Source organism: Bombina bombina, chromosome 8 (genome assembly GCF_027579735.1).
Source record: "Bombina bombina isolate aBomBom1 chromosome 8, aBomBom1.pri, whole genome shotgun sequence".
Taxonomy (NCBI): domain Eukaryota; kingdom Metazoa; phylum Chordata; class Amphibia; order Anura; family Bombinatoridae; genus Bombina; species Bombina bombina.
This window is the reverse complement of record NC_069506.1, coordinates 58,426,038-58,446,864: the sequence shown is the minus strand read 5'-3', so window position 1 is coordinate 58,446,864 and position 20,827 is coordinate 58,426,038. Positions and strand designations below refer to the sequence as shown.

The following is a 20,827-nucleotide window of genomic DNA, read 5'->3' as shown; positions in this document are numbered from 1 at the left end:
GACCATAGCAAATAATGTGATTTGTTTAATACTATAAAATCTGAGCATGTTATTATTAGACTAGAATGCACCTTAAGAAGTTGAAAGATACCCATTGTTTTAAGCATTAATTATTTAGTAGTTCTGGCAATCCTAATTTGAAAAAATAGCAAGAGGGTGACAGCAAATTCCCAATATAAATGTATTAAATAAGACAAAAATAGGGCAACGTTTCGGGACCTTATCCCTTAATCATGCCATGCCAAACACAAACAACAGAGTGATTTATATACAGGTGTACCACTAGGTGGCGCTCAAGAGCAATTAACCCATTCCTTATATATATATTCACAATTTAACTATATAATTTTAAGTCACAATATTATCAATTCATCACGTCCTGACATGTACAGCAGCAAACAATGTGTTAAAAATATTTAAATCAACATCATTTCATCATAGAAAATCATTTCATCATAAGAAATTCAATACTTATAATCAACATTAATTCATCATAAGAGTACAGTGAGATCCCAGTCTTTATTTAACCCTTTTGGTTCTAAACACTCAAGTTCATATATCCAATAGGACTCTTTTTGTTTAAGCATTAACTCCCTATTACCCCCTCTTCGTGAGTGTCAATACTGTCAATGATCTGAAATTTTAAATTGACTAATGGAATGGCCAGCCTTTAAAAGAAGTGGCAGCTAGGGGGGGCATTTGTATTACCAGTCCGTATATTACTTTTGTGTTCGATAATCCTGTCCTTAGCGGATCCTAATTTTGACTATACACATATAATAGAGTATAGCCATATTTAAAAGAAAAGAATACATATAATAGCATTAGACTGTAATAACAATATTAAACATACCTGGGTCTTTCAGTTCTCTGCACACAATTTTATCCACTAATAAAGGTTGTCTAATAATTTTAGTTCTTTCAGCTTTCTTTACTGGTTTTGTGATGAGGAAGAGATCGGTGAACAGAAAACAATAGACATCCATCTGCAAAAAAAATGGGGAAATATATTACAATAATACCTAAGCTTCTATTCCTGTGGATAAATTGCCGTAAAACCCTGTTGAATGGTTATTTAAAGGGATACTAAACCCAATTTGTTTTCTTTAATGATTCAGATAGAGCATGAAATGTTAAGCAACTTCCTAATTTACTCCTATTAGCAATTCTTCTTCTTCTCTTGCTATCTTTATTTTAAAAAAGAAGGCATCTAAGCTAAGGAGCCAGACAATTTTTGGTTTAGTACACTGACAGCACTTGTTTATTGGTGGCTGACATTTAGCCAGTAATCAGCAAGAACAACCCAGGTTGTGAACCAAAAATGGGCCAGTAGCAAAAGAATAAAGAAAATTGATAATAGGAGTAAATAAGAAAATTGCTTAAAATTTGCGTTCTCTGGGGCCTATTTATCATATGTCTGTCGGACCTGATCCGACACTGTGGATCAGGTCCGACAGACATAGCTGAATGCGAGAGCAATACGCTCTCCGTATTGAACATTGCACAAGCAGCTCTTGTGAGCTGCTGTTGCAAACGCCGCCCCCTGCAGACTCGCGTCCAACTCGGCCGCCAGGCAGGGGGTGTCAATCGTACTCGATCAGGTTGATTTCCGGCGAATTTGTTTAATAAAATAAAATGCAATAAATTCTATTCACCTTGCTATCTTTGCCTTCTTTCATTGTCAGACTTCCCTCCAAGAGCAGTTGCCTTTTTTCATCTGTGGAGGTTCCAATCATGGGAGAAGTAAGATCCAACCTACAGAACTCTTTCAGAATCTAAGAGGACAGGAGGAAACAAATAATAACAACACATATTGAAAAATAAAATTAAAATAAAAATCCAAAATTATAAAAAAAGGATTTTTTTTCATATGTAGTTAATTACCTTATCCACTTCGTCTGTGCTACTGTCCACAGCTTCGTAAGAATCAATACGGCTGATTATGGCTGCCAGTCGCTGCTGTTCTTGTCTTGGCGCATACGTGAATTCACATGGTTAATAAATCGTTCCACTGAATTTATCTACAACTAGTGTAAAAACAGCCATTTAACATTTTTAAAAATATACCTGCGATTTTAAGAAATATAAAAATAAATAAGTCAGTGCTGGAAGTCATTAAAGGGACATTATACACTCATTTTTTCTTTGCATAAATGTTTTGTAGATGATCTATTTATATAGCCCATAAAGTTTTTTTATTAAATAAATGTATAGTTTTGCTTATTTTTAAAGAACATTGCTCTGATTTTCAGACTCCTAACCAAGCCCCAAAGTTTTATGTGAATACCGTCAGCTACCTACTTTAGCTTGCACCTGTTTGTGTAAAGGGTCTTTTCATATGCAAAAGAAGGGGGAGGGGGAGTGTCTTATTTGCCACGTTCAGTGGCTTTCCAGCTACCTTTTCAACAGAGCTAAACTTAGAGCTTCTAAGTAAGTTTTTAAACCATTTTATACTGGATTTTTATATCAGTATCTGTGCATCTTATTCGTTATAGTAGTGTCTATTACATGCAGTTATATGAAAATGAGTGTATACTGTCCCTTTAAATTCCTGGGGTCCGATGATATATCATCCTACTGAAATCTCATAACTAGGGATGGGCGAATGTTCTAAAAATTCGAAATTTAAAACGAATTTGATACATTCGTTCGTTCGAATCGAATTTCGAATGTTTATATAACATTCTAACATTCTATTTTCGAATTTTTCGTTTTCGAATTTTTCAATAAAATGCGAAAATATTTGTTCGAGATAATAGAATGTTTAGCTATGATTCATTCAATTTCGAAATGTAATATTCGAATTCGAATGGAACTTTCGAATTCGAACGTGGACATTCAAATTTGAAATAGTATTCTAGTCTACACTGTGTTAATAAATGTAATATTCGTGAATTCGTATGCTACATTCGAATTCGAATGTCACATTCGAATTTGAAATAGTATTTCTAGTCTAATACTGTGTTTTAAATGTTATATTCGATTTGAATGTGATATTCGATTTGAATGTGACATTCAAATTCAAAATAGTGTAGTCTAGTCTACAATTGTGTTTTATAAATGTAATATTCGAATTTTAATGTGATATGCGAATATAACATTGGAATTCGAATGTGACATTGGAATTCGAATGTGACATTCGAAAACTGTAAATAACATTCGAAAAATCGAATTTTTAAGAATATTCGTTCTTATCAACATTCTATTAATGATAAATCGAATTTCTACAATAACAGTTAGTTCTAACATTACAATTCGTATATAAACGCATTCGCCCATCCCTACTCATAACCAATGGATAATTTTGTTATCTCTGTTTATAATGTCAACATACTGGTGCTAGCATTGCCACGATTAAAAATACCTTATCATATTTTTGTAGAAATATTATTTCTCTATTTTGGCTATTAAAATAATGAACAATAAAAAAATAGCTGTTATTGACCACATTTCTAACTACAATAGTCTATTGTTTATTGCTAAAAAAAATAATAATATTGCAAACAATAATCATGTTCATTTATGAAAATTGCATTATACTAGTAATTTACTATAATTGCTAAATGTGATATATATTACACAATTAAAAGTTTTAAAAAGAATTACATTAAACACGTTATACTAAAAACATAAATCCATATTAGGACAAGTTAAAAAGTACACTACACCTGCACTTTTAAGAGAGAGCGGTTTACTTGTGGTTTTTTTTCATTCTGCTGCTAAAAAGTAACTATGAAAATTAAGAAAATCTGAGGCTATAACAACAATATGAATGTGGAAACTCCATACAAGATTTAAATGGCTAAAATAAGTCATTAATATTCCCTCATAATCTTCTCATTGTTAACAGCATATTATTATTATAGTATATTCCATTCAGTCATATTCATTTATCTAAAAATAGGTTTTAAATAAAGTAAATTCTTTGAAATTTTCTACATATGCAGATTTTTTTTTCATTTTTTTTAAATCTCTTCAATATTACACGACTTCCTTTCTCACAAATGCCCACTAGGTGTGCTAAGCCAAAGGCTTCACTAGCTTGGTTATAGATTTTGATGCGATTCTGTTTGCGTTTGTGTATATATATATATATATATAAATATATATATATATATATATATATATATATAAATATAATATATAACAGTAAATATATATGTGTGTGTGTGTTATGTATGTTACAGATGGTTTTAATGCATACTTTTAGATAATAGATACATGTTCCCCTACAATTTATATTAACCCCTTAACGACTGAGGACGTGCAGTGGTACGTCCACAGAAAAAAGGCAGTTAATGCCTGAGAACGTACCCTGCACGTCCTCAGTGTGAAAGCAGCTGGAAGCGATCCTGCTCGCTTCCAGCTTGCTTTCCGGTTATTGCAGTGATGCCTCGATATGGGAGGCATCCTCAATAACTTTTTAAGTAATCCGTTGCAGAGAGAGCCACTCTGTGGCCCTCTCTGCACCGGAGATCGGTGGCTACCTCGTTGGTGGGTGGGAGCCGGACCGGGAGCGGGTTGCGGCCATCGATGGCCCCTGTGGAAGTGAAGGGGGGCGGATCGTGGGCGGGGGTGCTGGTGGCGCGCACAGGGGCGCGCAGCCCGTGCACGGGATGGTGGGGGCGGGGCGCGTGCACGGGGAGGGAGCGGGTGGGGAACCGCTACACTGGCAGAAGAATGTGGCAAATAAAAAGATTAAAAAAATCGAAAAATAAAATAATCATCAAAGTGGTGGGGGGGGGTTTGTCTGGGTGGGGGGGGTGTCTGGGTGGGGGTGGTGGGGGGGAAGCTACACTACAGAAAAAAAAAAAACAAAGAGAAAAAAAAACACTTTTTATTGTAAACTGGGTTACTGGCAGACACTGCCAGTACCAAGGATGGCCCCCAATAAGGCAGAGGGAGGGTTAGAGAGCGGTTTTGGGGGGGATCAGGGAGGTTGGGGGCAAAGGTGTGGGGATCCTACACAGTAGCATATGTAAATAGCTAGAAAAAAAATTTTAATTTTTTTTTTTAAAACCCTTTTATTTAGTACTGGCAGGACTTCTGCCAGTACTTAAGATGGCGGGGACAATTGTGGGTGGTGGGAGGGAGAGGGGAGCTGTTTGGGGAGGGATCAGGGGGTGGGATGTGTCAGATGGGAGGCTGATCTCTACTCTAAAGCTAAAATTAACCCTGCAAGCTCACTACAAACTCCCTAATTAACCCTTTCACTGCTAGCCATAATACACGTTGAGGCGTCAACAGGATTTAGTGGCCTTCTAATTACCAGAAAGCAACGCCAAAGTCATATATGTCTGCTATTTCTGAACAAAGGGGATCCCAGACAAGCATTTACAACCAATTGTGCCATAGATTGCACAAGCTGTTTGTAAATGATTTCAGTGAGAAGCCTAAAATTGTGAAAAATTTTAAGTTTTTTTTAATTTGATCGCATTTGGCGGTGAAATGGTGGCATGAAATATACCAAAATTTGCCTAGATCAATACTTGGGGTTGTCTACTACACTACACTAAAGCTAAAAATAACCCTACAAGTTCCCTAAAGGCTCCCTAATTAACCCCTTAACTGCTGGGCATGATAAACATGTGGGTGCGCAGTTGCATTTAAGCGGCCTTCTAATTACCAAAAGCAACGCCAAAGCCATATATGTGTGCTATTTATGAACAAAGGGGGATCCCAGAGAAGAATTTACAACCATTTATGCCATAATTGCACAAGTTTGTTTGTAATAATTTCAGTGAGAAACCTAAAGATTTGTGAAAAAATTTGTGAAAAAGTGAACAATTTTTTGTATTATGATCGCATTTGGCGGTGAAATGGTGGCATGAAATATACCAAAATTGGCCTAGATCAATACTTTGGGATGTCTACTAAAAATAAAATATATAAATGTCAAGGGATATTCAGATTATCCTGAAAGATATCAGTGTTCTAAATGTTGACTAGCGCTAATTTTGGAAAAACATGGTTTGGAAATAGCAAAGTGCTACTTGTATTTATGGCCCTATAGACTTGCAAAAAAGCAAAGAACATGTAAACATTGGTATTTCTAAACTCAGGACAAAATTTAGAAACTATTTAGCATGGGTTGTTTTTTGGTGGTTTTAGATATGTAACGAGATTTGGGGTCAAAGTTAGAAAAAGTGTGTTTTTTTCCATTTTTCCTCATATTTTATCATTTTTTTTATAGTAGAATTATAAGATATGATGAAAATAATGGTATCTTTAGAAAGTCCATTTAATGGCGAGAAAAACGGTATATAATATGTTTGGGGTACAGTAGAATTAGTAAGAAGAAAATTACAGCTAAACACAAACACAACCCGCAAAAATGTAAAAATAGCCTTGGTCCCAAACGGACAGAAATGGAAAAGTGCTCTGGTCACTAAGTGTTAAAGGGATACTAACCCCAAATTTTTTCTTTCATGATTCAGATAGAGCATGCAATTTTAAGCAACTTTCTAATATTACCTCCTATTATCCATTTTTCTTTGTTCTCAGGTATCTTGATTTGAAAAAGCAGTAATGAAAGGTTAGGGAGCCAGCCCATTTTTAGTTCAGGCACCTGGGTAGTGCTTGCCAATTGGTTTGCTACATTTAGCTACAAATCAGGCAAGTGCTACCCAGATGCTGAACAAAAAATGGGCTGGCTCTAAAGCTTACAGTACAGCTTTTTCAAATCAAGATAGCATAGAACAAAGAAAAATTGATAATAGGAGTAAATTATGAAAGTTGCTTAAAATCTCATGCTCTATCTGAATCATGAAAGAAAAAAATTAGTTTAGTATTCCTTTAAGTTTGTATTTTCTTTAGCCACATGATAACAAAGTATTCAAAGCAGTTCTTTACCATTGTGATAAAGGACTCTCCTCATTGTGATCATCTGACTTCATTAGAATTGACTTTAATAGCAAAGGATATTTGGTCAGACGTTGATGTGGTTTAACCAACATGTCACTCATTTCAAGCGATTACATTGCTTGTGTTTCTCAGCCCACTATGAAGAAAAAAAAAAAAAAAAATCACTACTAAGCAAACATAAACAATTTAATTGTTTTTTAGAATTTACCATGAGGCCATTTTGTGAAAACACATTACAGTAAGATAAATAAAATAAGAAATGAATGGTCAGCAAGAAAGTATTATATATTTAATAAAATTACAAACAAGTAAATTAATTGTGAAGCAAATCTAATTTAATAATAAAACATACCGTTACATAAGCTTTAAAAAGATCATTGTCACGATTAGGTTCCTCATATATTCCATACAGCCCACCTCTTCCATACAATATCTGATGTATGGCCTTGAAAAGTGTTTCAAACTGGAAATTAAAATAATAAAAAAAAAAGTTAACATTGTTACAGCTAAGAGAAATATTTAAGGAGGAAATCTATATTTTTAGTAATATGTTGTGCCATATTCTGTATAACAAAGGTGGCACAAGGTTTGAAAATTATTTTATTTTTTTCCTATACTACAGTGCAGAAATGTCTAATTCTGGTTCTCAAATTGTTAAAAAAAAAAAAAAGGCCACAGTTTCTCAATCTTAGCGGAAACCTTTACTTGGTTACAAACTATGAGGCCTGGAGCTAGACACTTGGGCAGCGTGTGGATAGTGAGAATTCATTTGGTTTATTCTGTCAAAGTGAACTTTATGTCTCTATAGATTTTATCACTTACATATTTTGAAACACTTTTTAGGTTGGTGAGTTTAGGTTAGGAATATTTTAAAATCTAACTGAGAAGAAAAATATTACACATTTTAAAAGGACAGTCTACACCAAAATTGTTATTGTTTAAAAAGATAGACAACGCCTTTAACGACCCATTCCCCAGCTTTCCACAACCAACATTGTTATATGAATATACTTTATAACAGTATAAACCTCTACAATTCTGCCTTTTCTACACCCCTGCAAGGCCACCTTTATCTAAGGTGCATTTTATTTGTTTTTTTCACAACAGGAGACAGCTAGTTCATGCGGGCCATATAAGTAACATTGTGCTCTCTCTCGTGGAGTTGTGCATGACAATGCACTAATTGGCTAAAATTCAAGCCAATAGATAACAAATAAAAAGTCATGTGATCAGTGGGCTGTCAAAAGAATCTTAGATACAAGCTAATAACAAGGTTAAAAGTATATTAATATATCTATGTTGGTTATGCAAAACAGGGAAATGGGTAATAAAGGGAGTATTTATATTTTTAAACAACAACATTTTTGGAGTTGACTGTCCCTTTAAGACAGAATTGCAACTATTACAAATTGCAAATATGACATGCTCTAATTTTAATTATTTAAATTTATGGTAGTACCATTTTGAATCCTTTCTGGAAGTCCATGGGTTCAGTAAGCTCTTTGTTTCTCTGGTTTTTCTCCAATACCGGCAGCCTATCACACTTCTCCACAACGTTCTGTTATCTGAATAATCTCCTGAACATTGCTGAACAGTTTTTTCAGGCTCAACCTTCAAAAACAAAATATGCATATTTACTTTTGCTTTAATTATTTCCTGATTTTTCTGAATAATATGTTTATTATATGTCAAATACTTCAAAGTATATTAACACAAATTATAATTCCAGTTAACTAAAAGCAAATCAATTTAAAAAAATAAAAGTTAAAAAATAGGTTTTTTGGTCGTATTGTTTAATGAGTTGTATAGATAAGTACACACTGGTTTTGGCAGTTTCCCTTTTCTTATGTATTGTATACATTTTTTTTATTTTTTTTTTTTTCAATTTTATGTATTGTACCTTGTGAAAAAATATAGAATGAAAAAATGACAAAAAATTTAATATCTAAAAAAATTACATTGAATATATGAAAAATACAACTTTAGCTTTATGCTACTCATAAAAAAATATTAAATTAGTTTCTCCATATAAATAGAAAATATGATATAGAATATTGAGTACTACTGATGCCCATAGCTTTAGAATTGCAATATATATATATTAATATATATATACACACTTTTGCTTATCAGAAATATTTCCTACTTTAGCTATAACACAATGTTGCTTTTTTTTTTTTTTTAAATATAAAATAATTAACTCTTACCGTCGCATATTAATCCTGACTCCTGGAAGATTCAGAAGGCACACAGAAATATGCTGTGGGGGGGGGGAGAAAATTAAAATGAATAAAATGTATACCTAACTAACTATATATACTTTCTAGCTTAATAAAAAATAACATAATTAACAATAAATGTATTATACAATTACATTTCTTTTTAATATTATAATCTTACATCTTGATCACTTTCAGTTTCTTGATATAAGTAGCTTCTGTGTGCAATAGTTCCCAGATGCTTCCTGCTGGTGGCATTGTCTCCTGGTTAAAGTCTGTCAGAAGATGAAAGAATTCTCAAATGAAGGATATACTTCAAGTCTATCAATTTTTAATTTAAACATATTGCCACAGTTTATTACAGGGCTAATTTATTGTGACTCTAAGCACAAACATGCAGTCACGTTTTACCATTTGGTGTAAATTGAATTATTTTATGCAACATTATAAACATATTATGGGCAGGTTTTTTAAAACCCATTAAAAGGTGCATCAGAAACATACTATGTAGATGAGAATATATAACGAATTATGCTGTACTCAAATTCATAATTTAATTGCAATTAATGAAAAATTATTTTGGGTGAACTCCAAAGTGATTTTAACACAATACAATAATATTTTTTTTTTCTATTTTATATTAAGGCATAATTATTCATGCATATTTGCCAGTCATGTAACTTTCGTATAAAGCTTTTTGAAGTGTAACGTCTAATTGTTCAGTCAGATTTATTTGAATTAAATATAGGTTCTTGCTTCTCAATCCCTTTATATTAAAAACACAAACGCAACATATAGAGAGATAGAAAGATAGATAGTTAGATAGAAAGATAGAAAGATAGATAGATAGATATATAGATAGAGATAATAGATAGATGAAAAATACATATTTGATATTTAAAGGGAGATGAAACCCAACATTTTTTATATCATGATTCGGATAATTCATTCAATTAAAGCAACTTTCCAATTTACTTAAACTATCTAATGTGCTTCATTCTCTTTGTAGTCTTTGTTGAAGGAGCAACATGTGCTCTAACTGGGAGCTAGCTAAAAGCCAATGACAAGAGGCATATATGTGCAGCCACCTACCCAGGTATACTTTTCAACAAAGGATACAAAGAGAACAAAACAAAGCAGATAATACAAATAAATTGGAAGGTTATTTAAAATGGCATGCTCTCTCTGAATCAATGAAAGAAAAAAAATGTGTTTCATGTCCCTTTAATTAGAGCATTTTTATTTTCAATCAAATTCGCTTATCTCGCTGTGAGTTTGAGCCCCATAAATATGTTTAAAACACATAGTCAAAGCTGCACAGCCGCTGCACTTCTATGTTGCTGGCAGATGTTGATGCAGCCGGAAATTTGATCTAATTAAACTAATTGACATATACATGCTTCAGATTGGCTCACTTGTAGCATCCTGGGAGTGCACAAAATCCTCACTAGTGACCAGCTACTTATTAAAACAAGCAAATCTATGACAAAAAAAATGAATCTACTTTAACATAAACAGAACATTATATTTTATACACTGGAACATCCTTCAATGGGTAAACAAACATTTACCTCGGGAACCTCAAGTGATTTCTTGCCAGCTGTCTTCAAGGACTAAGGTTTGTATCGTCTTCTTCTTCCTCCCATGAATCCTGATCATAACAAAGTTGCTGGGGCAGCTTTGGAGACCGAACATACTATATGAATGCAACTTGCTTTCCAATTGCTTCATCTTGTCTATTTCCTTGAGAAAAACAAACATAAATAGTTTTATATGTATCAAACAGTTAAATAGTTTTTTTTTATCTGATAAATCACAAAAATCAGCAAGCATAACTCACATTAAACAAGATCTTTCTGTGCATAATTAGTTACAAGTATAATGTTAAATGGCTCAGTTACATACCCACCAGCCTAATCAATATTGTGACAATAGACAAATGGAACTGATTTTTAGATCTTACCTTTATAAAAAAAGAGACCCGGCTAAACGAGAGCAGCATTGTGAGTGAGTTAGCAAGATGTTTACTAGGTTCACTCTAAATTCTGGCCTGTCTTATATATGCAGAGCTGCCAGCCAACCCAGAACTGCCCTGATTTAGCATGACAGCCACAATGAATGTATGTAAATGAGATCAGCAAATCTAATGTGATTAGCAGGGGGGCAGTGACACTTCGGTACCAAGCCAGATTCCCTCTTTGTTATGCGTTACTGTGGCTCGTGTTGGGGTTTTTGGCAAACCCCAACGACTGTTGCATTAAAAGGAACAGCTGTTAGAGTGAGCTATGGATGTATCACTGAATGAACCTAGAACAAATGAAGCCAGCTTGCCTCCTTAGATTATTGACAAAGTTGACATGATATAAGGGATGAGGCTGGCCAAAATGGAGATTCTTACTAATACTCGACAGAACACAATATCCACGTGCTTGTAAACATAAAGCTGTAATTATTGTATTTCCGTTGCGTTATTTATATTTGTCTGACAATAAAAATGTATTTTTATGGGCATAGTGGAGCTGGGAATACTTGGGCATATATATAATATATATATATATATATATATATATATATATATATATATAAATATATATAATATAAATATATATATATATATAGTATATATATATATATATATATATATATATATAGGTTAAAATAAGACAGGAAAAATGCAAAGGGACTGAAGGATTACAGGTACCTGTAATATATAGCCATATATGTCTTGTAACATTTTTTTTTAACACAGATAGAATTTTCTAAATTATTTACAGACTAGAAAAAGATGTCATGCTTTAACTGCATTAGGAGTAATTTGTGAGGATACTACGTTACTTAAAGGATATTATATATATGACATCACCCTCTAACTGGTGGCAGCTGTTACTGCATTAAGGGATTTTAAACTTGCTGTGGATAAACAACAGATCTCATCATGGGACAATATAAGGGACCAAATAAACTGTGATAATTTTTTTTAAAAAAAATGGGAAAATGACATGCTTCATCTATAAAATGGTAATCTCATTAAACAAAATAATAATAATAATAATAATAATATATATATATGTATATATATATATATATATATATATATATTAGTATATATATATATATATATATATAATATATATATATATATATAGTATAATATATACAGGGAGGTGCAGAATTATTAGTAAGTTGTATTTTTGAGGATTAATTTTATTATTGAACAACAACCATGTTCTCAATGAACCAAAAAACTCATTAATATCAAAGCTGAATATTTTTGGAAGTAGTTTTTAGTTTGTTTTTAGTTTAGCTATTTTAGGGGTGGATATCTGTGTGTACAGGTGACTATTACTGTGCATAATTATTAGGCAACTTAACAAAAAACAAAATATATACCCATTTCAATATTATTTTTACCGAGTGAAACCAATATAACATCTCAACATTCACAAATTATACATTTCTGACATTCAAAAACAAAACAAAAACAAATCAGCGACCAATATAGCCACCTTTCTTTGGCAAGGACACTCAAAGCCTGCCATCCATGGATTCTGTCAGTGTTTTGATCTGTTCACCATCAACATTGGGGTGCAGCAGCAACCACAGCCACCCAGACACTGTTCAGAGAGGTTTACTGTTTCCCTCCTTGTAAATCTCACATTCGATGAAGGACCGCAGGTTCTCAATGGGGTTCAGATCAGGTGAACAAGGAGGCCATTCATTAGATTTTCTTCTTTTATACCCTTTCCTTGCCAGCCACGCTGTGGAGTACTTGACGCGTGTGATGGAGCATTGTCCTGCATGAAAATCATGTTTTTCTTGAAGGATGCAGACTTCTCCTGTACCACTGCTTGAAGAAGGTGTCTTCCAGAAACTGGCAGTGGACTGGGAGTTGAGCTTGACTCCATCCTCAATCCCAAAAAGGCCCACAAGCTCATCTTTGATGATAACCAGCCCAACCAGTACTCCACCTCCACCTTGCGTGGCATCTGAGTCGGACTGGAGCTCTCTGCCCGTTACCAATTCCAGCCACGTCCCATCCATCTGGCCCATCAAGACTCACTCTCATTTCATCAGTCCATAAAACCTTAGAAAAATCAGTCTTGAGATATTTCTTGGCCCAGTCTTGACGTTTCAGCTTGTGTGTCTTGTTCAGTGGTGGTCGTCTTTCAGCCTTTCTTACCTTGGCCATGTCTCTGAGTATTGAACACCTGTGCTTTTGGGCACTCCAGTGATGTTTGCAGCTCTGAAATATGGCCAACTGGTTGGCAAGTGGCATCTTTGGCAGCTGCACTCTTGACTTTTTCTCAGTTCATGGGGCAGTTATTTTGCGCCTTGGTTTTTCCACACGCTTCTTGCGACCCTGTTGACTATTTTGAATGAAACGCTTGATTGTTCGATGATCACGCTTCAGAAGCTTTGCAATTTTAAGAGTGCTGCAGTCCCTCTGCAAGATATCCACTATTTTTGACTTTTCTGAGCCTGTCAAGTCCTTCTTTTGACCCATTTTTGCCAAAAGAAAGGAAGTTGCCTAATAATTATGCACACCTGATATTGGGTGTTGATGTCATTAACCACACCCCTTCTCATTACAGAGATGCACATCACCTAATATGCTTAATTGGTAGTAGGCTTTCGAGCCTATACAGCTTGGAGTAAGACAACATGCATAAAGGAGGGATGATGTGGTCAAAATACTCATTTGCCTAATAATTCTGCACTCCCTGTATATATATATATATATTAGATATATATATAATATATATATATATATATATATATATATATAAATATATAGTATATATATATATATATATAAATTATATAGTATAGTATACTAGATATATAAATATTAAATTAAAGTGCTGCAATTGCAAAATACCTGTAATATATGTATACAAATAATTAGTATCTGGAATAACTGTATACAATTTAAATGCAGTCCAGGAGCATAACCCTTGAAAATGCCTCTTAATATTTTATATAATCTGCTGTGCTGTGACCTGTCAGGGACAGGTGTATATGATCTTCTGCATTGATCTAACAATCACTTTGTAGGAATGTTCAGGGTTAGGCTTCAGTGTAGCAAAATACAGTAATTTAGAATTAAATTACAGGAAAGCAGCTAAAATAACAATGCAAATACATTAAGTACTTCACTTTAACAATGTTGTTTATTTGTTTTAGGTATATAGGATATGGTGGGATAAATCATGCACAAGAGATGCCTTCATTTAGTAACAAATTAGCAGCAAGACTAATTGTTGAGCTATCAAGTATGAATATTAAGGCACCAATTTTATATACTTGTTAATGCTGATATTGATATAAAAAATTAAGTACATATCTTTGGTGATTTTAATCATCTAGATATTCTTATATCATAAACTCCATCTCTGGATACTGATAAACTGATCAGTTTCCACTTGAAACTGTTCATTCTAAATCTTGACAATATGAGGTAAATTAGATAAACTGCTCTGTTACAAACGTAGTGCAATCAACATCCGTTTGGTTGTGTGGCAAGGCGCTTAGCATACCAATAGTTAGCACACATGAACATTAGCAACCTGGCAAATGAAAACAACTGAAATAACATTGTAGGCCTTAAGTGTAGTAATCAAAACAATGTCTATTGTACTTTACAATAAATCATTAGGAATGACTTTGTGTTTATATTATGAAGCTAAATGAACATGATTAGCACATTTTCTTGGTGTTTCCTTCCTGGGGAGATTTAGGTTAGTGAGGTTTCAATTATGTCAAGAATGAACCTGCTAATTAGCAATATTACTCAATATATCTTATCTATATCCAAATATATATATATATATATATATATATATATATATAAATATATATATATATATAATAATATATATATATATATGTTTATACATAAGAGATACACATACACAGACATTTATTTATTTATATATATAGTATATATAATAACACACACAAGCGTACCTCAGAGATATTACGAATTTGATTCATGACCACCGCAATAAAGGCAAATATAGTAATAAAGTCATACTAATTGTTTTTGTTTCCCAGTGGCATATAAAAGTTATATTTAAACTATGCTGTAGTCTATTAAATGTACAATAACATTATGTCTAAAAAACAATGTACATACATTAATTAAAAAAATCTTATCGCTATAAAATGCTAACCATCATCTTCAGTGAGTCATAATCTGTTTGCTGGTAAAGTTAAATATATATAATATAATAGTGGAAAAGATGCATCTGATAGACTTACTAGACACAGGGTTGCCACAAATCCTTTAATTTGAAAAATAATATAAATAGATTCAGTTAAGTGCACTCTCACTGCATTCCAAACAACTTGAGGGTGCTTGAGTGATATTATTTTAAATAACTATGTATATGTATATATATATATATATATATATATATACACACATATACATACATACTGCATATACACAAAAACACTAATTAGTGTAGACAGAGTCCCTTACCCTTCCAAAAGGACCTGTAGACCCAGAACCAAAAAACCCACTAAAACGACTTGCTGGCTCTGTTCTTCCAGGTATCTGTGCCGTTGTTAGGAAAGAGATCTGCTACCATTCTGGGGTGAATCTTGCATGGGGAATTTGCATCTCCAAGGAATTCATTCATATTCTTTCTCCTTCTTCCAGGAGCCTAAACCGCAAGTAAAAAAAAAACCCAAAACACATTTTCTATTTGTATCACTTTATGGAAGCAACATGGGTCAATTCTCAAATACACCATAACATGAGAAATAAACTATACAGCCAAACAAACAGAATATTTATCGTTATTCATTATATATAACAGTCACATTTACTGAGTTATTTATTATATTTAATATCTAAACAAGTCAATTCAATTCATTATTTTTAACAAGACAAAACTAAAAGTAAAGAAAATGCAACACGTTTGTAACGTGCTTTAAAAGAGGCACTCTCAACGTGAGACAAAAGAAATTGCTCACAAATCCTCTGCGTACTAGTCTCTGTATCCAGCTAGATCTCACATGCGTCTATTATTAGTGGACTCTCTAAGTCCCCCTACTATGCATCTGTCATTGTTAGCATTTGTAGCTTGAACGGTAAAATAATAGAAAACATGAGAATAAACATACGACAAACACATGATAATATGGGTCAGGTTTTATAGTTATTACCAAAATATAATCAATACCACACAGTATTAAAAAAAAGATTTACAAGCTGATCAAATACATACACTATATTATAGAAAAAAAGATTTACAAGCTAATCAATACATAATATACACTGTATTAAGAAAAAGATTTACAGAGCTAATCAATACATACACTTGTATTATAGAAAAAGATTTACAAGCTAATCAATACATAACATACACTGTATTATAGAAAAAGATTTACAAGCTAATCAATACATACACTGTATTATAGAAAACGATTTACAAGCTAATCAATACATAGCATATACTGTATTATAGAAAAAGATTTACAAGCTAATCAATACACACACTGTATTATAGAAAAAGATTTACAAGATGATGTCACTAAAGAAAATAGATTTAAATTCTTACACATACGTTGATTCTAAAAACATAATTAGATTATTGTGACTATATTACAACAATATGTAAATCTATGTTAATACATTGCTTTAGATTTAATAGCTATAATATTGATATTAACATTAATATGAATCTAATAGACAGCAAATGAAATATTTGCACCCAATCATAAATACATTACCTCTGTCTGAAAAGGTAATCACCCCAACAGCAGAATAGATGAGCATTGTGTTTTATGAAAGTGCGTGTGAAAGGAGTTACAGTCTATATAAAAAGCACACAGACAACTCTGCTTTGCAATCCTAACCATCTCATATCTGTCTGCAGAACACATCAGAGAGGAGGATGCAGAAGGGTGTGAGTCTTATATCAACAATGAGGGAAAAGTCAACAGTCAATAAAAAGAGATTACATTGCTGATATGGGTATTAGTGGATGTCATAGCAATAGCAAATTCCTCTTTTTACTAATATGACTCTGTAACTTTAAGCAAAACAGTCTGAGTCTATTTGCATACAGTGGGTTGGGGAGCTGTGAGATGCAGCTGTGAACAGAGAATGTATTCCTGCTCCTTATTATGGCTCGTAACTCTTTCATTCTCAGAGAGCACAAAGTGAATAGACAATTTTTCCTACATAATGTAAAAAGAGCATCTGCAGCTGTAAGAACTGTAATGTAAATATATTATAATGCATCTCAAATCATAAGCAGGTGGCAGACAATTGAAAATAAATCGCATGCACTAATTTGTTAGTATGGAAATATATTTTTGCAGAAATAATTTCCCTGGCTTGCTAGTGTTTGAACACACACAAAAGGATTTAGGAAAAGCATTTGCATGAAGCCACAATTCACCTGCCTTGTCACAAATGTTAGCTTCTTAGCAGGAAACAGCTGACCAGCCAATCAGACATACATACATACCACCAATCACTGTCCAAATTCTATTCACAAAAGTTACCAGGGTTAAAAAAAAACTATTAAAAACAAGCATTTTCTTAATAACAAAATGTCAAAATATTGGACCAGTCATATTATAACACAATAACCATTTTACTTATTTATAAACACAAATTATCATATTATAAATATAGTTTTATCTAGACTGTGGTATATAAGCAATGCTATAAAATAACTTGGTCTCATGTGAAATGGTGACTAACTCTTATCATCTGGCATTTATAAATTAAGTAGGTGTAAATATTAATACTATTAGGGGTTCTATGCAGTACAATATATGATGTGTCATTTAATCAAGGCATTATTAAAAACAAGATATGAAGAGCTCTCAGAGCATTTTCCTTGATATATCAGCAATATACTGAGTTACCATTTAATACAATCAGAATTCTCAGTTAATTAGTTTCTCATTTGTTAAAGTAAACACTATAGTACGAATCAAAGTGTTTTATTTTCTTAACAGTGGATTTGACACCTAATATATAAACCCAGGCAACAGAATAAACATTGTGAAAACGGTAGATGGAATTTGCATAAACACTAGCACTACTGAATATCACAACCCTGCTTCCTGTTTGTAAAATAATATATAATTTAATTTTATAAGACTATATATATATATAGTAATATATATATATATATATAAAGTATATATATATATATATATATATAGTATATATATAGTTATACACATAATTTAGGTAGAATATACAATTTTAAATAACTTTTCCATTTACTTCTATGATCAAATTTGTTTCATTCTCTTGGGTAACATTTGGTTGAAAGAGAGCAGAAATGCACTAGTGGTTTCTAACTGAACACAGGGGATAGGCAATGGCAAATATGTATATATATGTCAGCACCAATCAGCAGTTAGAACCTAAGTTCTTTGCTACTCCTGAGGTTTCCTAGATAAACCTTTCAGCAAAGGGATAACAAGAGAAGGAAGCAAATTAAATAATAGAAGTAAATTGGAAAGTTGTTTAAATTTCTGTCTGAATCATACATGTGTAAGTATGACTTATACTGTCCCTTTAAATTACTTACATTTTAACTGACTTTAGTAAAAGCTGTTATGTAACTAAACACAACAATGCCTTCAATACACATCCTTATTCAGAGTTTGTTTTCACAATAAAATTATATTCATTTACATGTGAAAAGCAAAATGTAAACATTATGTTGTTTCAGGTCTGTGTGGCAGGTTGGAGTTTATTTTGCAACATACACTGTGAATGTTAAATACAAAACAAACTTCAGGCACTAATAAAGCTTTCAAAGTAAGGGAGTGTGTTTTCCCCTATATTTCTCATTCCTTGTCCTAGAAAGAGTAACACATTATGTAATAAAAGTGACAGAATTGGGGGGGGGGCTGGAATATCAAATTGGTGGTGCTTATTGCTTCTCAATAACAGTCACTTAAAAGGGACACTGAACCCAAACTTTTTCTTTTGTGATTCAGATAGACATGACAATTTAAGCAACTTTGTAATTTACTCCTATTATCAAATGTTCCTTATTCTCTTGGTATCTTTATTTGAAATGCAAGAATGTAAGTTATAGATGCCGGCCCATTTTTGGTGAACAACCTAGGTTGTCCTTGCTGATTGTGGATATATTCATCCACCAATCAAAAACTGCTGTCCATAGTGCTGAAATCAAGAAAAAAAAGCTTTTATTCTTTTTTTTTATATATAAAGATAGCAAGAGAACGAAGAAACATTGATAATAGGAGTAAATTAGAAATTTGCTTAAAATTGCATGCTCTATCTGAATCACGAAAGAACAATTTTGGGTTCAGTGTCCCTTTAATTACTAAAAAGTTATTTATAATCCAGTTAAATGTAATAACTGAGTATTATTTCTTATAACGTCTATTTTACTTTAGAATAAGAAAGAAACAAATCATTGATTTATTTGTACACATCTGCAACCTGCTCACATTTAAAGAATCAGCTTTGTTTTAGTAAGAACCAATAAGTTCATTTTTTTTACAATTTTAAAGAAGCTAAAACCATGCAAAGAGTTATAATGTAATAAGTTATATACCAATTTATTGTAACTACATAAAATACCATAACTAAAACACAAGAATTAACTGTAATAATGTATTTGTTTACATTTTTAAAAATCTAAAGGTGTCTTTTAGTGTGCAATTTCTCAAAGAGAAAAAAAAAGCCTAAAAAAACACATGAAAGTTAGAAAAAGAGTTTGTAATCAATGATGTTTCCCAAGTGGTGCCCATGGGGATGCCATCCTGTCCTAAATTTCCACTATAGAGCCTTTTTAGTGTCCAGTGCCTATATACAGTAATAAAAAAAAGGTAGGAATAGATTTGTAGAAAGAAGGGTTTTCTCACATGTATCCCATAAATCCTTGCTATTTAGTTTTGGGACAATTTGGGCACCCTCTACAACGAGTCCCTGATGCTAATATATATTGCAGAACATTTTTTTTATTTATCAACATTTCTCATCCTAAGCAAATTTACAGCCATTTCAGAGGACTTAGATTTGAAAACACTGAGATTTTCCTAAAGTTAGATTTTTTTTTAAATAACTTTCTTTCAGTTAGATACAATAGTCTATCCCTGTATTTCATAAAATGAGCTTACTAAATAATTGTAAATTTCTTTAAGGAAATTAATAAAAACACAAAAAATGTATTTATTATGATCATCATAAAACCAACCTTATGATGTATGATAACCTTAACAAACTGGCACATAGAGAATCACACAAAATACTTACTTTTAGATCATCAGTTGAAAATGTCGGCATTAATACCTCGTCTATTACAGAGAGATGATCCCAACTTTTCCAAGCAGATATTCTACCCATGGCTTTTTCAATTCCAACTGGTTTCTCTTTCATTATTGGCAAATAAATTACAAAGCAAATAGCCTATAGGATTTCTACAGGAGGTCGAATTATTCCCAAAATGAATGAGGAATTGCAGAGAACAACATTAATTGTTGAAACTGACTCCTGATATCTTACTAGAATACCATGTGTCCTACTGAAAGCAAAACAAAATTGTCCACAATCCTGATGTAGCATGTGATATATCTGAACACCTATATCACACTACTCTGTCCTCTCAAATGTCCTTAAATAAGGGGGTGGGGGACGTAAGGGGAGAATAGGAGGAGCCAGCCAAGTAAACCTAATTTCCCTTCTGTCACTAGCCAGTGAAACAGATTTCATCAATTCATCAGTCTGTACA

At 32.7% G+C, this 20,827-nt stretch overlaps 1 protein-coding gene across 1 annotated transcript in view; it reads right to left on the bottom strand.

Annotated features, from left to right (window-relative positions):
- Nucleotides 1–20,827, bottom strand: part of PLEKHG5 (pleckstrin homology and RhoGEF domain containing G5) — a 185,837-nt gene that overhangs the window by 6,082 nt on the left and 158,928 nt on the right. The window contains 22 exon segments of the mRNA XM_053690951.1: nt 854–986; nt 1,656–1,775; nt 1,885–1,973; nt 1,976–2,021; nt 6,853–6,881; nt 6,884–6,964; nt 6,967–7,000; nt 7,217–7,251; nt 7,254–7,308; nt 7,310–7,327; nt 8,324–8,398; nt 8,401–8,426; nt 8,429–8,475; nt 9,074–9,124; nt 9,265–9,325; nt 9,328–9,358; nt 10,655–10,669; nt 10,671–10,694; nt 10,696–10,764; nt 10,767–10,826; nt 15,568–15,621; nt 15,623–15,751. Of these exon segments, the coding sequence (XP_053546926.1) occupies nt 854–986; nt 1,656–1,775; nt 1,885–1,973; nt 1,976–2,021; nt 6,853–6,881; nt 6,884–6,964; nt 6,967–7,000; nt 7,217–7,251; nt 7,254–7,308; nt 7,310–7,327; nt 8,324–8,398; nt 8,401–8,426; nt 8,429–8,475; nt 9,074–9,124; nt 9,265–9,325; nt 9,328–9,358; nt 10,655–10,669; nt 10,671–10,694; nt 10,696–10,764; nt 10,767–10,826; nt 15,568–15,621; nt 15,623–15,751 (1,282 nt within the window).